General features: G+C 56.4%; 1 protein-coding gene across 3 annotated transcripts in view; it reads left to right on the top strand.

Annotated features, from left to right (window-relative positions):
- The window catches only part of Dok7 (docking protein 7), a 31,453-nt gene extending 13,402 nt beyond the window's left edge, over positions 1–18,051 (top strand). Inside the window, exons 5-10 of one of the 3 annotated variants that reach the window (XM_050140915.1) lie at positions 5,492–5,611; positions 8,131–8,250; positions 9,648–10,372; positions 14,096–14,138; positions 17,361–17,513; positions 17,820–18,051. In XM_050140915.1, the coding sequence (XP_049996872.1) occupies positions 5,492–5,611; positions 8,131–8,250; positions 9,648–10,372; positions 14,096–14,138; positions 17,361–17,513; positions 17,820–17,950 (1,292 nt within the window). In that variant the 3' untranslated portion in view covers positions 17,951–18,051. Of the gene's footprint in view, positions 1–5,491; positions 5,612–8,130; positions 8,251–9,647; positions 11,551–14,095; positions 14,139–17,360; positions 17,514–17,819 lie in introns of those variants that run through there. The other 2 variants (XM_050140912.1, XM_050140914.1) reach the window with 2 other exon arrangements.
- Positions 18,052–18,459: the final 408 nt, after the last annotated feature.

Below are 18,459 nucleotides of genomic sequence, written 5' to 3'. Positions count from 1 at the left end.
GCTGCAGCGGGGTGGCTGTAGCGGGGTGGCTGCAGTGGGGTGGCTGCAGCAGGGTGGCTGCAGTGGGGTGGCTGCAGCAGGGTGGTTGCAGTGGGGTGGCTGCAGTGGGGTGGTTGCAGTGGGGTGGCTGTAGCAGGGTGACTGTGGCGGGGTGGCTGCAGCAGGGTGGCTGCAGCGGGGTGGCTGCAGCAGGGTGGTTGCAGCAGGGTGACTGTGGCGGGGTGGCTGCAGCAGGGTGGCTGCAGCAGGGTGGCTGCAGTGGGGTGGCTGCGGGGGGGGGTGACTGGTGGTTTCCAGGAGTGCCATCTGCATGGAGATTGTGGGACCTCTTGCTGAGGTGGGAGCAGCAGGATCAGAGCTGGGATGAGGACCCTTGGTTCTGCGGAGCCCAATGCCTTCGTAATGCTTTGTTCTTGGGCAGCAGGGTAGTGATGCAGGCATCCCAGACAGGAGGCCTCTGGAACAAAGGCCCTTGGACTCAGTGGTGGAGTGACATTCAGGAGGAGTGGCCATTTATAGGGACTTTTCTGTGGCCTCCAGAGAAGATCCTGCATTCAGTGACTGTTATTGAGTCAGGGCCCTGGGGCCGACTGTCACGATTCTTCAGACCCGTGGTCGTGTCTCTACAGTTCTGCTGACCTGGGTTTGAGTGGACTCTCCCTTCATCATATAGTGACATCGGCATACAGAGTGAGTCCAGGCCCCATCAGTGTGGTATCTGCTGTCACACAGGGTCCAGGCTGGCCATGGTGGGCTTCCTGAGAGCTGCCCTACAGGAGACTGAGAGGGACACGTCTAGGTGCTCAGATGTTCCCTAGCTCATGGGGCTTCACCCATGGGGCTTCCACCCTATCTCAGTTTTGAGGAAGAGGAGCCTGAGGCATGGGCAGCCGTGGGTACTCATGACCATGTGGAGGCAGTGGCAGAAATGACCCAGTTCATGTTTGTGTGTGCAGCTGTTCCTGCGGAAGGGTGGGGCTGGCTGCTTACCCCAGGCCTCCATCCACCACGTGCCAGCCCTTCTTCCTCTTGAGGAACAAAAGGCCTTCTTGGGCAGAGTGGGCACCAAGCTGGGAGCCAGGGAGCAGGACCAGCTGCTAGGTAATCCAGACACTGCCAGCTGTCAGTGGCCACCAGCTGCGTCCTCTGGGGGCTAATTTGCCGCAAGCTGTCAGAGAGGAGAGGCACGGTGTCCTCTGACCTTTGAGACAGGCCATGTGACCTCCTGGGGTACAAGGAGACTTCGTGTCTCAGCCCAGGCTGCTGCATGGGAGAATTAGGTTCCTAGACAGAAACATCACTCTTTGGGGATGCCAGTGATGGTGTGTGACCAACGTCATTCTTCAGAACACTTGGGATGGAGCCCAGTGCCCTGACTTCCTCATCTGGACATGAGAGCCCGTGTCAATCCCCACCCAATAACACCCTCTTGAGGTGGCCCTATGCACCTACTGTGTACCTGAACTTGGGCTTTGGGGTCTCCCTTCCTGAGGTCTGGAAGTGACCTCACCCCATGCCCATCCTGAGCCTGGCTTCTCACTGTCCTCCTGAGGACCAGGACCTCAACTTGGTCTTCAAAAAACTGAAGAGCGAGGGCCTATCAGGATCCTGCTGTAGGCTGCATAGGTGAGCAGGAACCCCCAAGGCTTGAAGCAGGTGCAAGAGAGTGGAAGCAGGCAGAGGAATGAAGGAATGACCGCATCCAGGCCTGCAGAATGTTCCACAGGTCAATGCAGGTGCCACCAAGGGTGCCCAGTGACAAGTGACAGGGTCTTTAGCTGATGGCTCTCACTCTGCTCAGGAAGATGCTGGTCCCCGCTGGGCCAAGCCTGGGATATTTTGAAGTGTGTGTATCTAGAGGTCATTGTCATAGTGATGTCAAGGACATTCTCCACTAGAGCAAAAGCTGGTACACCCTAAGAATGTAGCGCAATTAATAAAAAAAACCCAGAGACAGAAATTGGGGTTCAACCTGAAGGTCAGAAAAGCAAAACAGCCAGCCGCTGGCCCTTACCTCTACCTCAGTCTGAAATGGCGATCCTGCCTCCAGGAATCTCAGAATGAGGCTGTGTCTGAGAGTTGTCTCCTCCCATTTTGTAATCCTCTCTAGGCCTGGGATTAAAGGCGAGCACCATTGGGATTAAAGGCATGCACCACCTGGTTTCTATGGCAAACTGGTGTGGCTACTGGAATTAAAGGTGTGTGTTACCACTGCCTGGTCTGTAGACTGACCAGTGGAGCTGTTTTACTCTCTGCTCTTCAGGCAAGCTTTATTTATTAAAATACAAACAAGATATCACTACACAGGAGCTCTTGGTTCTTCATCTTCGGGTCCTTGTATTACCCATTGCCTTGTAGTAAACACCCCGAGTGTAGTGTCTGTTCTGCTGTTGAGTTCTGGGTCAGAATTCAGAGCAGGGCTCAGTGAGATGGCTCATCTATGTCCCACGAGACAGAATGGGTCACTCGAACCGTGAAGACAGATGGTGCAGGTCCTGGGCTTGGTAGGGAGGCCGCAGTTCCTCTTGGGACCTCCTTTCCTAGCAGAATAGCTGGGCTTTTCTGTGTGGTGGATGGTTCCAAGAGGGCACAAATGGGTGGTGCTCGGCTCCCTCAGGGGCCTCGTCCCAGAACCGAAGAATAGAGCGTTACCTTGGTTACTTTACACTATTTAGAGGGGTCTCAGGCTGGCCCTGGGGCAGTAAGAGAAGGGGACCTAGCCTTCTGGGTGGGCAGTCGGCTGGACAGAGAACCTGGGCTCCAGCCTTTCTTAGAACATACAATCCAATTAGCAACACAGAGACGTTCCTGGAGGCATCTTTTTACACTTACCTCCGGCAGCAGGTCCTGGGAGGTCATCAGGGCCACTGTTACACGGTGTTTGGTCTGGGCTCTAGTGCAGCAGACATGTAAAGGGACGTGAGGCAGAGTAAACATCACGAGGTCTGAATCAGACGTAAAAGCATCTCAGGATGAACATTTGGCTTCCTTAGATAGGGGTAAGGGTCGGGGTTTGTCACGACTTAATAAAAGGTGCTATCTTAAAGGACGTTGTTACAGCCTAAGGAGTATGGTTGGGCATCTCCCATGTGGAGGCATGCTAGGTGGGGCAAGCATGTTTAGGGAGCCCTTTGACAGGTAGGGAGGATAGAGGGGACAGGATCAGAGATAGAAATGTATTCCAAGGAAGCCTCATCCCTGAACTCTGAGATCCCAGGTTAATGGTCCTTTGAAGATAGGTGTCCTTCAGAGCTATAGATGGGGTGGCTAGTAGGGATGCCACATGGGCATTTGGGGCCCAGGTTGGTAGCTGCTGGGCTCCTGGGCCTTGTCTGGCTGATCGCATCTCCTGGGCAGCATGATACTCCGCAGACGCCGCCGTGGTGGAATGCAGGGCCGGCTCCACTCTCTTCGGTAATGTGGTTTTTTATAGTCGGGGGACTGATTGTCCTGCAGTTTCTGCCAGCTGCCTGTAAGCTCAGGATTAGAGGCCTGGCCTTCCATGAGAGCTGGGGCCAGACTGACTGAGCCCTACAGTGGGTGGGGTGGTAGATGGGGACAGGGAGCAAGCACGGGATGCTTTGTGTGAGTTGGCCAGCAGATGGGAGCCAGGCTGATGAGCATACTTTGCTTAACCAAGGCCCAGCAGAGTTCTTGGCTTGCAGAGTCCTTCTACCAGATCCACCAGGGCCTTTTGGGGCCAGTAAGCCTCTGGGGGTGGACTCCTGGGCGGGCTTCAGGGTAGCTGTCCACTCCTGCTCCATGTCCCACTTTTTCTTTTGGTCCCCAGCTTCCCAGTGTAGAACCAGTTCTATAGCTAGGCAATGTCCCAGCGGCCTCTGCGCTAGGCTTGAGTCCATCTCTTGCCTGGGATCATAGACGTTCTTACCTGACTCTAAAACAAGAATGGCATTGCTATACCTATACGTGGTTTAAGACAATACGAAGCTTCAGCAATCACAGGTGCTGTCATTGCCTGTGCGCCCTGGGGCAGCCATGCAGGGGTGCAGCAGCAATCACAGGTGCTGCCATTGCCTGTGCGCCCTGGGGCAGCCATGCAGGGGTGCAGCAGCAATCACAGGTGCTGTCATTGCCTATACGCTCTGGGGCAGCCATGCAGGGGTACAGCAGCAATCACAGGTGCTGTCATTGCCTATACGCTCTGGGGCGGCCATGCAGGGGTGCAGCAGCAATCACAGGTGCTATCATTGCCTGTGCGCCCTGGGGTGGCCATTTCCACGTGTCTTGGTACTGGTTGAGTCCCTAGAATCCACAGCTTCATGTTCAGCAAAGAAGTGTGACCTAGAAGCAGAAATTTTAGCGAGGGGACTTCTCAGATCTTACCTCTTTGGCCAGTCCTAGAGCTGTCCCTGAGAGTTCTGCATGGACCCTGCCTGCCTTTCTTTGGGCAACGGGCAGAGGTCCGGAGCAGAGAGAGATTCTTGTGTGGTGACATACCGAGTGTCCAGTCCCGTGGCCTTGGCTCAGCAGGTGGGTGCAGCCAGCCTGGCTGCTCTCTCATTCACTCGGCCAGGGAGGGATTTCATTCACCCTTGGTGGAGGCACAGCCCAGCAGGAGGGTCGGCCTGGTGCCTGATGGCAGATGGCCTCGGGGTGCCCTCCCTGCTGACTCATTGCTCTGGGCTCCTCTGGGCACAGAGGCTCTGAGCACCTATGTGGTCCCTCTGCCCAAGTGACCCTGCGCTGATTGCACACCATTCCTTCCTTCTGCTGAGTGGGCAGGAGGGGCAGAGTCAGGCCTCAGAGCTTCGTCTTTGCCCTTTGACCTCCGAGCAAGGGAGAGGTCACTCTTAGTGTGTGTGGGGACACTGTACTGGTCAGAGTGACAGCTGATCACTTGTGGTGTGGGCGCACCACACTGCGCCACAGTGGGACAAACATCTGCAGGTGACTTCACACAGCCCTGGGTGAGGTCTTGGCCACACTGAGAGACCCAAGGAGACCTCCCAGAAGTGCCTCCCTTGTCATTAGCACAGGCTGGGGAAGAGCCTCAGGAAGCCTGGAGGGAGCCTGGAGGGCAGAGGATGGCCTGGCCTGCGTGTCTCCCCACAGGAGGTGCGTGCAGTGGGTTGCTGAAGATCCTTTCAGGAGAGTAGTCTTGGACAGAAAGTCAGGACAGGTTGCCCTCATGAGATGTGGGCCTGCTGTTCTCAGGCCATGCGATGCTGTCTGGGAAGGACACCCAGCTGGCGTTTTGGCACAGGTTTCCCTGTCAGTTCCTAGGCATTGCTAAAGAGACTGCACTCAACTCAGTACCCTCAGGACACATTGATGGGCTCCCTAGGCCACAGAAGAGGCGCGTGAGGTCTGGGGCCCTGGGAGTGTGGCTTCGTGAGGATATAAAGTCACTTGGATTTGGGCTGGAGATTGCTCAGGTTTCTTGCACCTCAACCCCAGACCAGCTCTGGGTGTCTCTCCAACCCCTGCTGGGGCTGGCTGACCCCTGTGTCTCTCTGTCCTTCTTCTGCAGGGGCTGGAGTCTTCTTCTTGTCCTCAGCTGAGGGAGAGCAGATCAGCTTTCTGTTTGACTGCATTGTCCGAGGCATCTCCCCGACCAAAGGCCCATTTGGGCTTCGGCCAGTTCTCCCAGGTGTGTGCAGGAATGTGGCAGGGGAGGTGCCCTTGGTGGTCTGGGGCTGGTAATCTGCTCCATCAGTCTAGTGATATGGCCCGCCCTCTCCCATCCACAACTAAGAACCCTAGAGCCCACTGGCCTAGGACAGTAGCCCTCTAGGCTCCGTGCAGCCTGGGGTCCCTAAGGGGGTCGACTTCTCCTGCAGTTGCCCCTCCTTCATGGACATGGACCATTGGGACATCAAGGCTTGTGGCCTTCTGGTTGACCCAGGCGAGCCACAGTTGCTGAGGCTGAACAGCAAGTGGCCCAAGACCCTAAATATGGAGCAGAGACAGCCTGGCTCCAGGTCACTGACATGGGGACAGTTGATATTTCTCTGATGCTTGGGGTCAGGACCATGGTGTCTGAGCCTGGCATTTGGCTTGGAGCCATTCTGTGAGGTTATCTGGTATGTGTGGGGGTTTTAAGATGTATTTAGGGTGGTCCCCACTTAAGCGTGCCTCTTGTTTAACCTCTAATCCCCAAAGTGGCTGAGGGCACCTTGGACCCATTTTACGAGGATAGAGAACACAGTTTCAAATGCTGAGCCAAACTCATGGGCACCAGGTCCTCCTAATCTGCTGCCCCCTGCACCCCAGTAGCCAGCGAGAGAGCTGCAGGAGAGCCCGGAGCCGTCCCTGTGGTCTGGGCCCTCTTGCAGTGCCCCCTGCTGGTGTTTCTCTGCCTTGCAGTTGCAGATGTACAGTGTGGAGGGGGAAATGCCAGTGGGCCACAGGGTGTTGGGGGGACTGTGTTTTTCCCCCAGAGACACACATTTCTAGAGGTTCCTTGGAGCATATGCACCCCCAGACTCATGTATATGGTGTATATGCCACTGTTGGTGTGCCCAGAAACAGGACCTGGCCTTTAGGGGTATCTACTCTCCTGCTTGTTTTAAATGATTCTGGGTGAAGGGAGTACTGGACACAGCGCTGGGCAGAGGATGACATAGAAGGCTCCCCTTGGAAATGAGTTGTGCCCCAGCCCAGGCAGGGAGTGGGCTATCCCCAGATAGGGCTGGGCTGGTGGGGTACCCTGACCTGTTTCACACACAGCTGTCTTAATCAGGTCATCTGGGTGTGCTCAGACAATGCCACTGCCAGGGTCTGGGTCTGCAAACACTGTATCCTAGGTGTCCTGCTCAGGTATATGGGGCCTTGGATCGCCCCGGCATGGCAACTGTGTGGTTCAGAGTCAGCATCCAGCTAGGGCAATTGTGGAGTCCTACAGCACTGACCCACGTGGGGAGGGCTTATGGGAGGACAAGGACCCTGTGGATGGCATGACATTAAAGTCCCACAGCCCTGAGGGGCTCCGAGAATGCACTCTTGAGCAGTGCCCCACACTCTAGGTTTGCAGGTATGCTATTGTGTGGGCTCTCACTGGGGTCAGACCCACTGTGGCCTCAGCCCTCCACATGAAGACCCGACCCCAAAGCAGGCAGGAGGGAAGAGGAAGATAGAGGATTCTGGGAACTCCTGTTCTGAGGATAGCATTCATGGTGCTTTTGTGGCCCTTTCTAATTGGGGGACACTATTGCTGGGGAAGCAACAAGGTGCCAATCATAGAACACCCCCTGGCTCTCTGGGGCTCACTGTGCTCCAAGGTATTTCTGAAGGAAGGAGGGAGGGTACTGTGAGCTAGAATGGGGTGGCCAGAGGAGCAGGTCCCCACTGCTTCCAGCCTGGCTACCTCTCAGCGAAATGTCGACATTGTCAAAGGCTTCAGATAGGCAGTGTGGATATGGGCAAGGGGGACCTTGCATGAGCACCCCAGCAAAGACAGGAGAGGAGAATGCCTGAGGAGAACAGGGTGGCCACCTTCCTGCTCTGTCACCTATAATGGTATGGCTCAGAGGTGGAAGACAGTGAGGGGCCAGGAAAAGATCCCACCCAACCATAACAGGTCCAGGGAGGCATTTTATTCAGACCAAAATGGAGCTCTGAGAAGTGGGCGTGGTGAGTTAGGGCTGGGCAGACCTCTCTAGATGAGGGGAGGTGTGGTCCTGAGGAGGTCCCATTAGCAGCAAGGAGAGGCTCATACCTGGGGAGGGTGGGGATTGTCACAAGGACGGGGACCCAGGCTGGGCAGTTGTGTGCCTATCCTTAGGGGACATGGATCTGAGCTGGGGGTTATACACAGACAGGCACCTATGCTGGACAGATAGGGGACCAACTTCAGGGCCAGAGACTGAAGCTGAGAATTTCAGGGGTATATCCACAAGGACAAGAACATGGACTGGATAGATGGAGGCTTGTTCACAGAGAGAGACCTCAGCTGGGCATCTAGGGGGTCTGAGTAGCCTGTGTTTGATGCCCAGCAGCCGGGCCAAGGCGCAGGGCAGGGCTGGGCCTCCTAGAGGCTAGTTCAGGATGCCTTGGCTCTGAAGATTCTAGACTTGCCAGGTGTCCTGGTAGTGTAGGGGTGGGGTGCAGGGGGTGAAGGGGTGGGGTGCAGGGGTGATTGTCGCCTCACTGGTCCTTTTCTCTGCACAGACCCGAGCCCTGGGGGGCCCTCAGCCTCAGAGGAGCGTGTTGCCCAGGAAGCGCTGGAAGCCCTGCAGCTGGAGAAGCGACTTAGCCTGCTTTCACACTCTGGCCAGCCAGGCAGTGGAGGTAGAGTCAGTGGTTGGTTCTATCTGCAGGGACCTCTAAGTACTTGCCTCCCCACTCAGCTTCAGCTCGGGCAGCCGTCTGTCTGCATAGAGTCTCCTTGTGTACACATTCACGGCCCTTCTGCCCTGTGCAGGTAGCTGCCATCCATCTCAGGCATCCTTCTCCCTCTTGTTCACTCATTCTTCACCCACCCACCCATCCACTCACCCATCCATCATTCATCCACCCATCCATCCACCCACCCACCCACCCATCCATCCACCCACCCACCCATCCATCCATCCACCCACCCACCCACCCATCCATCCATTCCTCCTGCTCATTCATTCCTTTGTCACCCACCCATTTAGCCACTCATTGCTCCCCTTCCTACTCACCTTTCTTCTTTCTCTTATTCATTTATTCTCCCCTCATCCACTCAGTATCCTGTAAACTTACCAAACACCAACCGCAACTGTGATGGGAAGTGTGACCCGACTTTGAATCCCTTCCCACCCACTAGCTGTGTGGCCTGGGCAAGGCCCAAGTCTTCTACAATTTAGCTTTCTTGTCTGTTTTCTGACAAAATGCTCAGGGGCCACCTGAGCTGGCTCCCCAGGAGCTGATGGTCCTCTGTAGCTACTGTCAATAGTAACATTGGTGGACGAACATGGAAGTCTAGCAAGGAAGCCTTGGTAGGTGGGCTTGACCAGGTCTTCCTCGGCTGGAAAAATACTGTCTGGTGCCTCTCACCGTTCCTAGAGGTCCACAGTGGGACAGTGGCCCTCTCCCCTCCCATAGTGTGAGCTTTTTCCATGCACACAGTGAGGCAAGGCAGAGCCCTGGCAGGATGGAGGGATGGGCGGTGGACAAGATTTGATCCCAGGCGTGCTCTTGTCCTTAGAAGCTCACAGTCCCACAAGGGGAGGACGCAGTGATGGTGTCAGAGGAAGAGCAGGCTGGATGGGGCAGCCTGGTGTGAACACACCCAGGATGCTGAAGGGGGATAGGTTGCCCCAGGTCTCGGCTGGGCTAGAAGCTGGCCAGGGCAGTAGTCCGAAGAGTTGGACCAGGAGAGGAGGAGGGAGCTCAGGATCTGGGTCATAGATATACAGCTGGAGGCAGGTACCTGCCTTGGGGGAGGGGACTGTATTGGTGAGGGTGGAGTCCAGGTAGAGAGACTCAGACTGGATCGAGGAAGTGCCTGGGGAGGGGGGAGGGAAGCATAGGGGCTCTCAAAAGGCTGCCACTGAGAGTAGGCCAGGGGTTGGATGAGGAAGAGGCTGCCTTGCAGACCCTGACCTGCTGCTCCAGTGTCCAGGTTTGGGGCTGGGGAGAAGCAGACTGTCATAGCATACTCACTGACCACACCCCCTGCTTGGACCCCCCCAGCAGCCTCACTTTCTGCTTTGTCTCAGGGGATGATCGAAGCCTATCCAGTTCCTCCTCCGAGGCCAGCCACTCAGACGTCAGTGCCAGCAGCCGGCTCACGGCATGGCCAGAACAGTCCTCGTCCTCAGCCAGCACATCACAGGAAGGGCCAGGGCTGGTGGCTGCCCAGGGTCCAGGAGAAGCCATGCTGGGCGCCTCAAGGCCACCCCTCAAGCCGCTGCGGCCTCGACAGTTACAGGAGGTTGGCCGCCAGAGTTCCTCTGACAGTGGCATCGCCACAGGAAGCCACTCCTCCTACTCTGGCAGCTTCTCATCCTATGTTGGCAGCAGCCTGGACGTGTGGCGGGCTGGAGAGGAGTTTGGTTCTCTACTTAGCCTGCCTTCTGGAGCCAGTGCACCTGAGCCCAAACTGTGCGCCTGCCCACCCGGGGTGGCCGAATACCAGGTGCCCACCTCGTTAAGACATCACTATGACACGCCTCGAAGCCTGCGCCAGGCCCCCAGAGACCCAAGCCCAGCCTCTCAAGGCAGCTCTGACCACAGTTCGGCCACGGACTTGGGTGGTCAGCCACCCATGGGGTGTCCCTCCAGTTGCCTGGGAGCTCGACGACGGGGGCAGGCAACAGAAGGCCCAGGCAGTGAAGCCACGCTGCCCAGTCCATCCCCTGGCGAGCCCTGGGAAGCAGGCAGCCCCCATGCAGGGCCGCCTCCGGCTTTCTTTTTGTCATGTTCAGTCTGTGGCGGACTCAAGGTAAAGCCCCCTCCCTGAGATAGCAGGCTGGCCACTGCTGCCAAGGGCTGGATATGGCCCCTCCAGACAGGAGAGGAGGGGCCCTAGCCTCTTTGCAGAGGGGATGCTCTGTGCTGTTGTAAGAAGCTGTCAGACCTGTAGCAAGGGCCTTAGGGGCAGGATGACAACCACAGGACTGTCCTCCCCTAGGAGGGTGCGGTGAGTGCCAGTGATGGAGGCTGGGCAGGTTGGGGTCAGGAGAGCCACTGATCCAACTTCTCCCACTATCTTCTTACCTTGTGCATCACGCATGGGGGTGCTATGCCTGTGGGCTCCTGTCATGTATTTCCCTGCCGGGGGCAAAAGATCTCCATGGCTGGGGTCAGTTCTCAGTGACAGCGAGGCTTGGCCTGGTCCACTGTCTCTTCCTGGATAACCACCCTCTGTCATTCTTGGTCATTTCTGCAGTGTACAGACATACTTCCTACCCCAAATCAAATCTGCTGCAACTGCTCAAGACTCCCTAATTCTGTGAGCCAGCAGCTCTGCGTATGCAGCCCACAGACTGGGCACGGTCTGTATATGATCTGCTTTGCCTGTCATCTTGCAGCACCCACAGGTGGGGTCGGTGTCCCATCCCATGGGGAGGAAACTGACGCTCAGGAGGCTCCATGACTTGAGGGGTCTGTGACTTTGACCCCCTCTGCACTTGAACCTGCTCCCGGGCTCCCGGAGGGCTCTGAGAAGTGGGCTGCCAGAGTCTGCGGCACCACCAAGAGGTTGAGTGTTCCCCAGATGCCCGAGATGAGTTTGCTGGAGGGTCTCTTGCAGAACCTCCCAACAGCGTACCCCTGTGCCTTCTTGCTGGGACCAGGAAGCTGGTGGCCAGGACCAGGTGGAAGAAATCAGGGCTCCACTGGCATTTTGGGGGGGCTCTGGCCTTACCCGCAGTTCACCCTGCCTCTGTGTTTGGGTGTCTCCCACCCCAGGCTGCGTGTTCCCTTGTGTGAAACAGAGGGGCTCTGCTTCCCCGTGTCAGAAGGTTGGTGTGGCTGTGCCCACCCTTTATGAGTCCCTCCATTGGCACCTGCAGTCCTGACCTGGCAGGCCAACTCACCTGTCAATGCCTCCATCTGTACCTGGCACCGTCGGCCAATCCATGTTGCTCTATTGCGTTTTTAAAATCTATTTGTAATACATTCTCAGACTGGAAATAAAGTTGTCTTTTCTTACTGTCTTGCCTTGTTCCATTTGGCCAACCTTGCTCCTAGGCCTAGGACTGAGGAAACTCCAGGGGCCTGGCCCTCAGCCTGAGGTCTGGGTGTCGTGGACACGGGAAAGAGGATGAGTGGCTTTGGATAGCTCTGGGGCTGGGGGCATGGTGTGTGTGTGTGTGTGTGTGTGCGTGTGTATGTGTGTGTGCGTGTGTGTATGTGTGTGTGTCTCTGTGTGTCTTTCTGTGTGTGTGTGTGCGTGTGTATGTGTGTGTGCGTGTGTGTATGTGTGTGTGTCTCTGTGTGTGTCTGTGTGTCTTTCTGTGTGTGTGTCTATGGGGGGGAGCTTATAGTGTGTGTATCATGTGTGGCTTGTGGAAACCACACTGAGGTGAGCCGTGGTCGTTCAGCCTCAGGCCCAGGGCTGCCCATGTGCCGTGCTGCATTTTCATCTCCCCATGCCATGCGAGGCCTGCTCTGAGCTCAGACTCACCCGACCCCTAACCCGGCCCCACCCATCTCGTTCCCTCTGTGCTAGAGAGAGCTCTAGGCAGCAGCGCCTCCCTGTCTACCTGTTTCCATCCTCGCTGGCAGCCCTGCTGGAAATTGGGGAGCCTGGCTCCCTCAAGTTTCTGTGTAGGGAAGAGCAGGCTCTGGGGGCTTGGCCACAATCACTACCCACTGACTGGGTGACCCTGAAAGTCACTGCACCTCTGTGAGCCTCAGTTTCCTCCCCCATTGATGGGTAACCGTCCTCACCTCATGGGCTGGCCCCGGGGTCTGATGAAATCCTATGGAAGCACCCAGCAGATGCGTGTTCACTAGGAGAGACGCATTCTCCCTGCAGAAGGATCGAGGAGTCAGGGAGATGGCCAGCCAGAGGGGTAGGCACTGCTCTGCTCCCACGCCCTTGTTCTCTTACTTAGCTCTCTCTGCTCCCGTGGGTCTTCCCTGCGGCAGGCAGAGGGATGCCCAGGTGGGCAGCTCTGGTAAGGTTGAATCCATGCTGTTGAAGCCTGGATGTTCACCCTCTACCTGAGGTGGACTGGCCTGGGCCCTACACCTGAGTGGGTGGGGGTTGGTCTGTGGGCACCATGACACACTGAGAGAAGGGGGACATCAGGTGGGAAGTCTCCAGGGAAAGGCCATCTCAGGCTCTTCTCCTGTGCCAGTCCCCTCAAGACACTAGAAGCCCCAGCAGTTGGCATAGTTGTCATTGATTAGGGCCCTATGTGGAACCAGGGTTCCCAGCCATGACTCCTCTTCTAGAGATGGGGTGGCTAATAGGGTGGGGGTTTCACCTCAGGTCAGGGGCCTGCAGATGGGTAGTCGCTGGTCCCACACAGCCCACCCAAGGACCTAAGCTGATCATGTGCTTTATTGTCCCATGCGGTCCACGCTTGCTTGGGGTCTCATGTTGATCCTGTAGCCATGCCCACCCCTGAGCAGATGCCCTTTGTGGAGGCTGTTGAGGATGTGGCCTCTTGCTTAGTGGCAAAGTACACCCTCAGAGGCCTGCGTATGGTTGGCTCTAGGGTGTCCAACTCTTGTTTGGGGAGCTGCTTTGTATCTGCTTGAGTCCCCAAGGCTGCACAGCGCTGTGTTACAAATGCTCATACAGTCAGACCTGCATGGGGTACCCCCTGCCTGTACCCTAGGCATGTGACTGTCACTCTCAAGGCTGACCTGAACAGTGCTGGGTGTCATGTTCCCTTTTCTGCCCCGCCCCCATGAGGCCCCACTACCACTTTGTTCCTTCAGAGTTGCTGGGATGGCGGGACTCTGTTTCTTGCTCAGGACCAGCCCTGTTACAACATGTGCTGGGGATGTGTGGAGCCCTGGGTAGGTTCAGCCTCCACTCTTTTCCAGTTGGAACGGGGAGGTCTGTGCATGAGATAGCAAATGTGCCTGGCTTTGGCCTTCATCCTCCTCCACCTGCCCACGTGGCTACCCTTCAGCTCACGTTCCATCTACTCTCTGGTCCAGCTCCGCCTGAAGCATAGGTCCAGAACTCATTCTGGGGTTGGGTGGCTGTTTGTCTCACCGGTGGGCTCCCAGGAAGGCTCTGTAAGGTATGGGACAGCATGCCAGAGCCAGAAAGTAGCACTGTGGTCACTATGGGCCATGTAGCCTTGTTGTTCAGCAATCATGGGCTGCTCAGGTCATGGGCAGTAGGGTCTAGCTGAGCCATGAGTATGGATGAGGAACAATCTGGGGACCCTTAAAGTCCAGCTGAACTTCAAGCTAGAAGGGGGTAGCCTGGAGACCCTTGTTTGCAAACTTCCTCAGAACACCCCTGACCTCAGCTGTCTCCTGGACTGTCTTGTCAAACCATTGCTTGGGTGGTCAGGACTATGGGGTCTAAGAACAAAAAGAGTCTGGAGGATAAAGCCGTATCCTCCAGGCTGTGGGTTGTCCAGACCTTCAGGCCTATGTCATTTTTGGAGTTACCATTCCGTTTCTTGGGGTTCAGGGGGAGGGCAAAGGACGAGTGCAATGTAGACACTAACTCCTACTGTCTTTGGTCTAGGTCATGGCTTCGTCACCCACTGGACTCACTGTGACATATCCAGGTAGGCACCTGGCTTTGAAACCCAGCACTCACGGTGCAGGGATAAGGGTTTAGAGTTAAGGGGTGGCCCTGTTGGATGGGAAGGATATGGGCAGTGGGGTGACAATGGCATTTGAGGAACCTGGAACAGGTGAGCAGGGTGAGATGGTGAGCTAAGGGGAGGTGCGTGGTTCTAGGGCATGACTGACTGGCTTGTCTAGGAGTGGACAGTGGACAGCTGGACCATAATCTGTAGCTCAGGATTTGAGGGGGTTGGCCCTATCCCTAAGTGTGTACCAGATAGCGAATAGACAAGGAAGCATTGGATGCAGGGGTTCCCGCTCTTCGGGATAGGTTTGTGGGAGGATGGGAATGTCAGAGTAACTCAGCAAACAGGGGAAACTTCTTGAAAGAAGCCTGGCTGTCAGCGAATGAAGGCTGGAGGGTGCTGACCCAACCTGGGAGGGCTAGGAGAGGCTATAGGCCCCGTGTGCCTGACCTTGAGCCAGGTGGCTGGCGGCCAGGGTACCTCTCTTCTTGTCTCCTCATGCGTGGGTACTATAGATCCTTGGGTCTTTTTTCAGAGGTGAGTGGTGACTTTGGAGGGCCAAGCCCTGTAGGTAAGATAAAGTCCAATCAGATCTCAGGAGAAAGCAGTGGGTGGGGCCACGGGCAGGCAGGGTCAGCACACTGGCCAGCAGGAAAGCCCCAATCCCATCTGTTGCTGGGGTTTTCTGTCTGGGATGCTCAGCCTGGATACTGGGTCCATGTGGAGCCAGAGGTCCGGGGTCCTCCCTGATACCATGGCATAGCAGGGGTGGTCCTCACTGTTTAGGCATCTCTGTCTACTACCATCTCATCAGGGATGCAGATATAGTGCATACCCCATCCCAGCACCAAAGAGGCAGGGATGGAGAAGGTACCACTTGAGGACAGGGCCCTCTCCCCCTGAGGGCAAGGGTGGGGTGGCATAGGAAATAGGACCCTGACACTGATGAGGGATGTGTGAGTTTGCCGTGGACTCAGTTATAGTTGGGTGATAATCAGCCTGCAGCTGCAGGAGGGAAAGTCAGGCAATAATGTCCTGGTGTCTGTTTTGTTAGGTTAAGTATTTGAGTCTTAAAACGATGCTGCCAAAGCTAAAACTGAATTAGAGCACCAGGAAGGACACGGGACATAGTGAACCCACACCTTCCTGACCAACTGGTCATGTCCCCTCGGGAGAATGGTGAGTTTAGCTGGAGACGAGGCACCCCATGGAGTTTTGACAGCACCCCTCTGGCCTTTGACTTTGGCCAGAGTCGTTTGGTTTGGAACTTTTCATCTGTGTCCCAGAGTTTAGACTTCAGGTTTCTCCAGCTTTTCCCTGTTCCTTGTCAACTGTCCAAACAACCTTGGAAAAGATGAATCCAAGCCCAAACAGAGTATCCAGACTCAGGGAACATGTTCAAGCCCACTAAGACACAGAGTCCAGCCCCAGCTCCCCCCTTTGGCCTTCAAAGGCTCAGTGCTGAGGTCTGGTATCTCTAGTCTCCAGACCCCAGCCCTGACTCACCTATCCCCTCTCCACCTTCCCTTAGCCATGCCCCTTTTCCAGACTGCTAACCCAACCCTGGGAAGGCCTGTGTGGATGCTGCCTACCTGCCTGGCCAGGCAGTGCAGGCTGGCACTAGCTCTCCCTCCACCCTGCTGGTTAAGCCTCCTTGGGGAGGTTTTCTTCTGCTATGATGGATTTTCTGTGCTACAAATGCATCAGAATCTCAGAAATCCTTTGCTTCAGATCAGAGATTTTCTGGGGATTGAAAGCCCTGAGCCCGCGTTGGCTTGCCAAGGGCTAAGACAGGATGTTCTGGGAGCAAGAAAAGCCGGCTCCCTGATTTGAGGCCAGCAGATGGGCGTCCCACTAGGCTCTGGGCAGCTGCTGGACTGACAGCACAAAGGTCTTAAGACCTGCAAGGACATGTCCTGGGTAGTAAGGGTCTGCTGTGGGGTCTCCACGTCTGGGGGATGGGGACAGAACTGCTCACTTGCTTCAGTGACTAGTCAGAGGTGGATGTCCCACAACCCCGGGGTCTCATCTGGATGCACTGACTGATGGATGGGTGACTTGGGCATTTGGGGTCTCTCTGTCTTGGTCTCCTCGTGAAGAGAGAATTGTCACATTCTATAGTAGCCGTGTTGGCGGCAGGAAGCAGGAGGAGGGGGAGAGGTGCTGACTGACACTTTCCGATGGAGCTGTGTCAGGGATGTGGCTGAGTGGTCAGGATCCTGAGGCACGCAGGCAGAGCCAGGCCTCTCTCTGCATATGGGGTGCAGAAACAAGCTTACCTGTGGGGCTCTCAATGCCCCCAACTGGAACCCCAGCCCTGAACTGGATGCTGTGGGGCTTGGCATATTCTACGGGACAAGGACTTGCACCAGCCTGTCTGTGTCTAGTCTGCTGGCATTTGGAACAGAGGACCGAGGAATGTCTGCCCTTGCCTGTCACTCTGAAACCACACTTTGTGTCCCATTCTGTGTGATTGTTCCCACCCCATAGGGACAGAATTGTGAGGGTGCCTCTGGAGAAAGTTCTAGACTTTGCCAACTGTGTGTAGGGTCCCTGGGCCTGCACAGAAGGGGCTGGGGTGAGTCTTCCATGAGCCCCACCTGCTGGGCATGGAGGGTCCCTTGCTCCTTGGCAGCTAACACCCTTGGCGTTGCACACACGGGCGTTCAGCTGCTAGGATGTGGAACAAGGGCGAAGGATGGACTCTTAGAAAATTCCAACTGTTGAGGTGTCGTGGAGGGAGGGAGGAGGGAGTGCCTGCTTTCCTGGCTATGGTCAGCAGAGGGGTCCTGGTGGGAATTACCCATGCTAGGGAAGATTACACCAGCAGCAGCCTGTAGCAGGTGGAAGAGCCAGGACAGAGAAGAGGGTCAGACAGAGATAGCAGAGATCCTCTGGCCCTGGAGAGGCAGGAGACGAGGCATTGCACTGGAGGGTGCCTGGGAGGATGTAAGAAAGGCTTGACAGGACAGAGAACAGGCCTTGTGGGGCCTGTGGGAGTGAGTGCCTAGACCAGGGAAGGGGTAGTGTTGAGTCCTAGGATCATAGCCCAGGAGGGTCTCCAAGGTGAGGCAGAAGGTGGGAGGAGGGGCCTGGGCCATGAAGGGAGGGGAAGTTCTTTGATGAGTGGCCTTGTGAGGGTGGCTGTACAGCTCCCAGATACGTCTCAGGGACTCAGAGGCCCTTTCTCCACAGGATCTCCAGGGCCCACGGCTGCTGACAGCCCAAGGCCGGAACGAACACGCGGTGAGATGCCCATGTATGTGAACATCCCCGTCAGCCCCACCTCCCGACTGCAGCTGCACTACTTGGGCCTGGAGTTCCCAGGGGCCAGTGGGAGTGTGCGAGGTGAGCTCCCACAGGGAAGCCTCCTAGGTGAGTTGTGACCTTAGCTTTGGGCCTGAGCCCCAGGCACATCAGCCCTGGCTAGGGATCCTTCTAGCCTGCCGATGACTTTTCCAAACAGCCAAGACCCTCAGCCCCTGCCACCTGAGCTGCTATCCAGGTCTCCTGACATGACTACTGGGGTGGGTGGGAGTGGGGATGGATCAGAGTGCCCATTGGCCCTATCACCTGAGGCACCTGTAGGTTAGGCCGGAGGCAGCTGGGCGGGAGCTGTTCCTGTTCAGTCCACTCACTGTGGGTTGCTTTCAGGGGCCAGCTCCTCCCGCTATGCCCAGATTGACATCACAGCTACAGAGACAGCACATCGTGTGGGGGTTCGGCATGCGCAGACTCGGGAGGAACGATTACCAGAGTTGGAGCAGCGGAAAAAAGGGCCCTGAAGCTGTAGCTCAGGGTGGGGCTGGCTGGGCACCTAGCCGGCTGGATCGTCTGATGTGGCCAGGCAGGCCATCCCCTTTTGTGGATAATGGCCTTTGTGGCTGGGAGCCCTGGCCTGTCTGTGTACTCTGGTTGTCAGTGATTGACGCTGAATCTTGGCCTCCTGCTGCAGTGGAGGCTGTGGTGGGGTTTTGTGTGTTGGAATGAGCGGTCAGAGGTTCTGGCTCCACACCGTATCAGCTCATTCCAATGTGTGAAAGCCACGTAGCAGCCTCCTCTCTGCCATCCGGGTCCCTTGCCTCATTGGTACCCAAGACCGACCCTTCTTTGGCCGGAACAAGTTCTGCTAGGCCATGGGGGTACCAAGGGTCCTATCTCCAGGTGTTGGTAGCCTCAGTCTGTGCTAACAATACTACAAACAACACAGCCAAAGCCGGCCAATGGAAACTGGGAACAGTCCCCCAGGCCCAGAGTGCAAGCTGCACTAGCCATCCCAGATGAGGTGGCCATG

This window comes from Alexandromys fortis, unplaced genomic scaffold (genome assembly GCF_014885135.2).
Source record: "Alexandromys fortis isolate MF-2015 unplaced genomic scaffold, M_Fortis_MF-2015_v1.1 scaffold_7, whole genome shotgun sequence".
Taxonomy (NCBI): Eukaryota; Metazoa; Chordata; class Mammalia; order Rodentia; family Cricetidae; genus Alexandromys; species Alexandromys fortis.
This window is presented reverse-complemented; position numbering and strand designations above follow the sequence as displayed.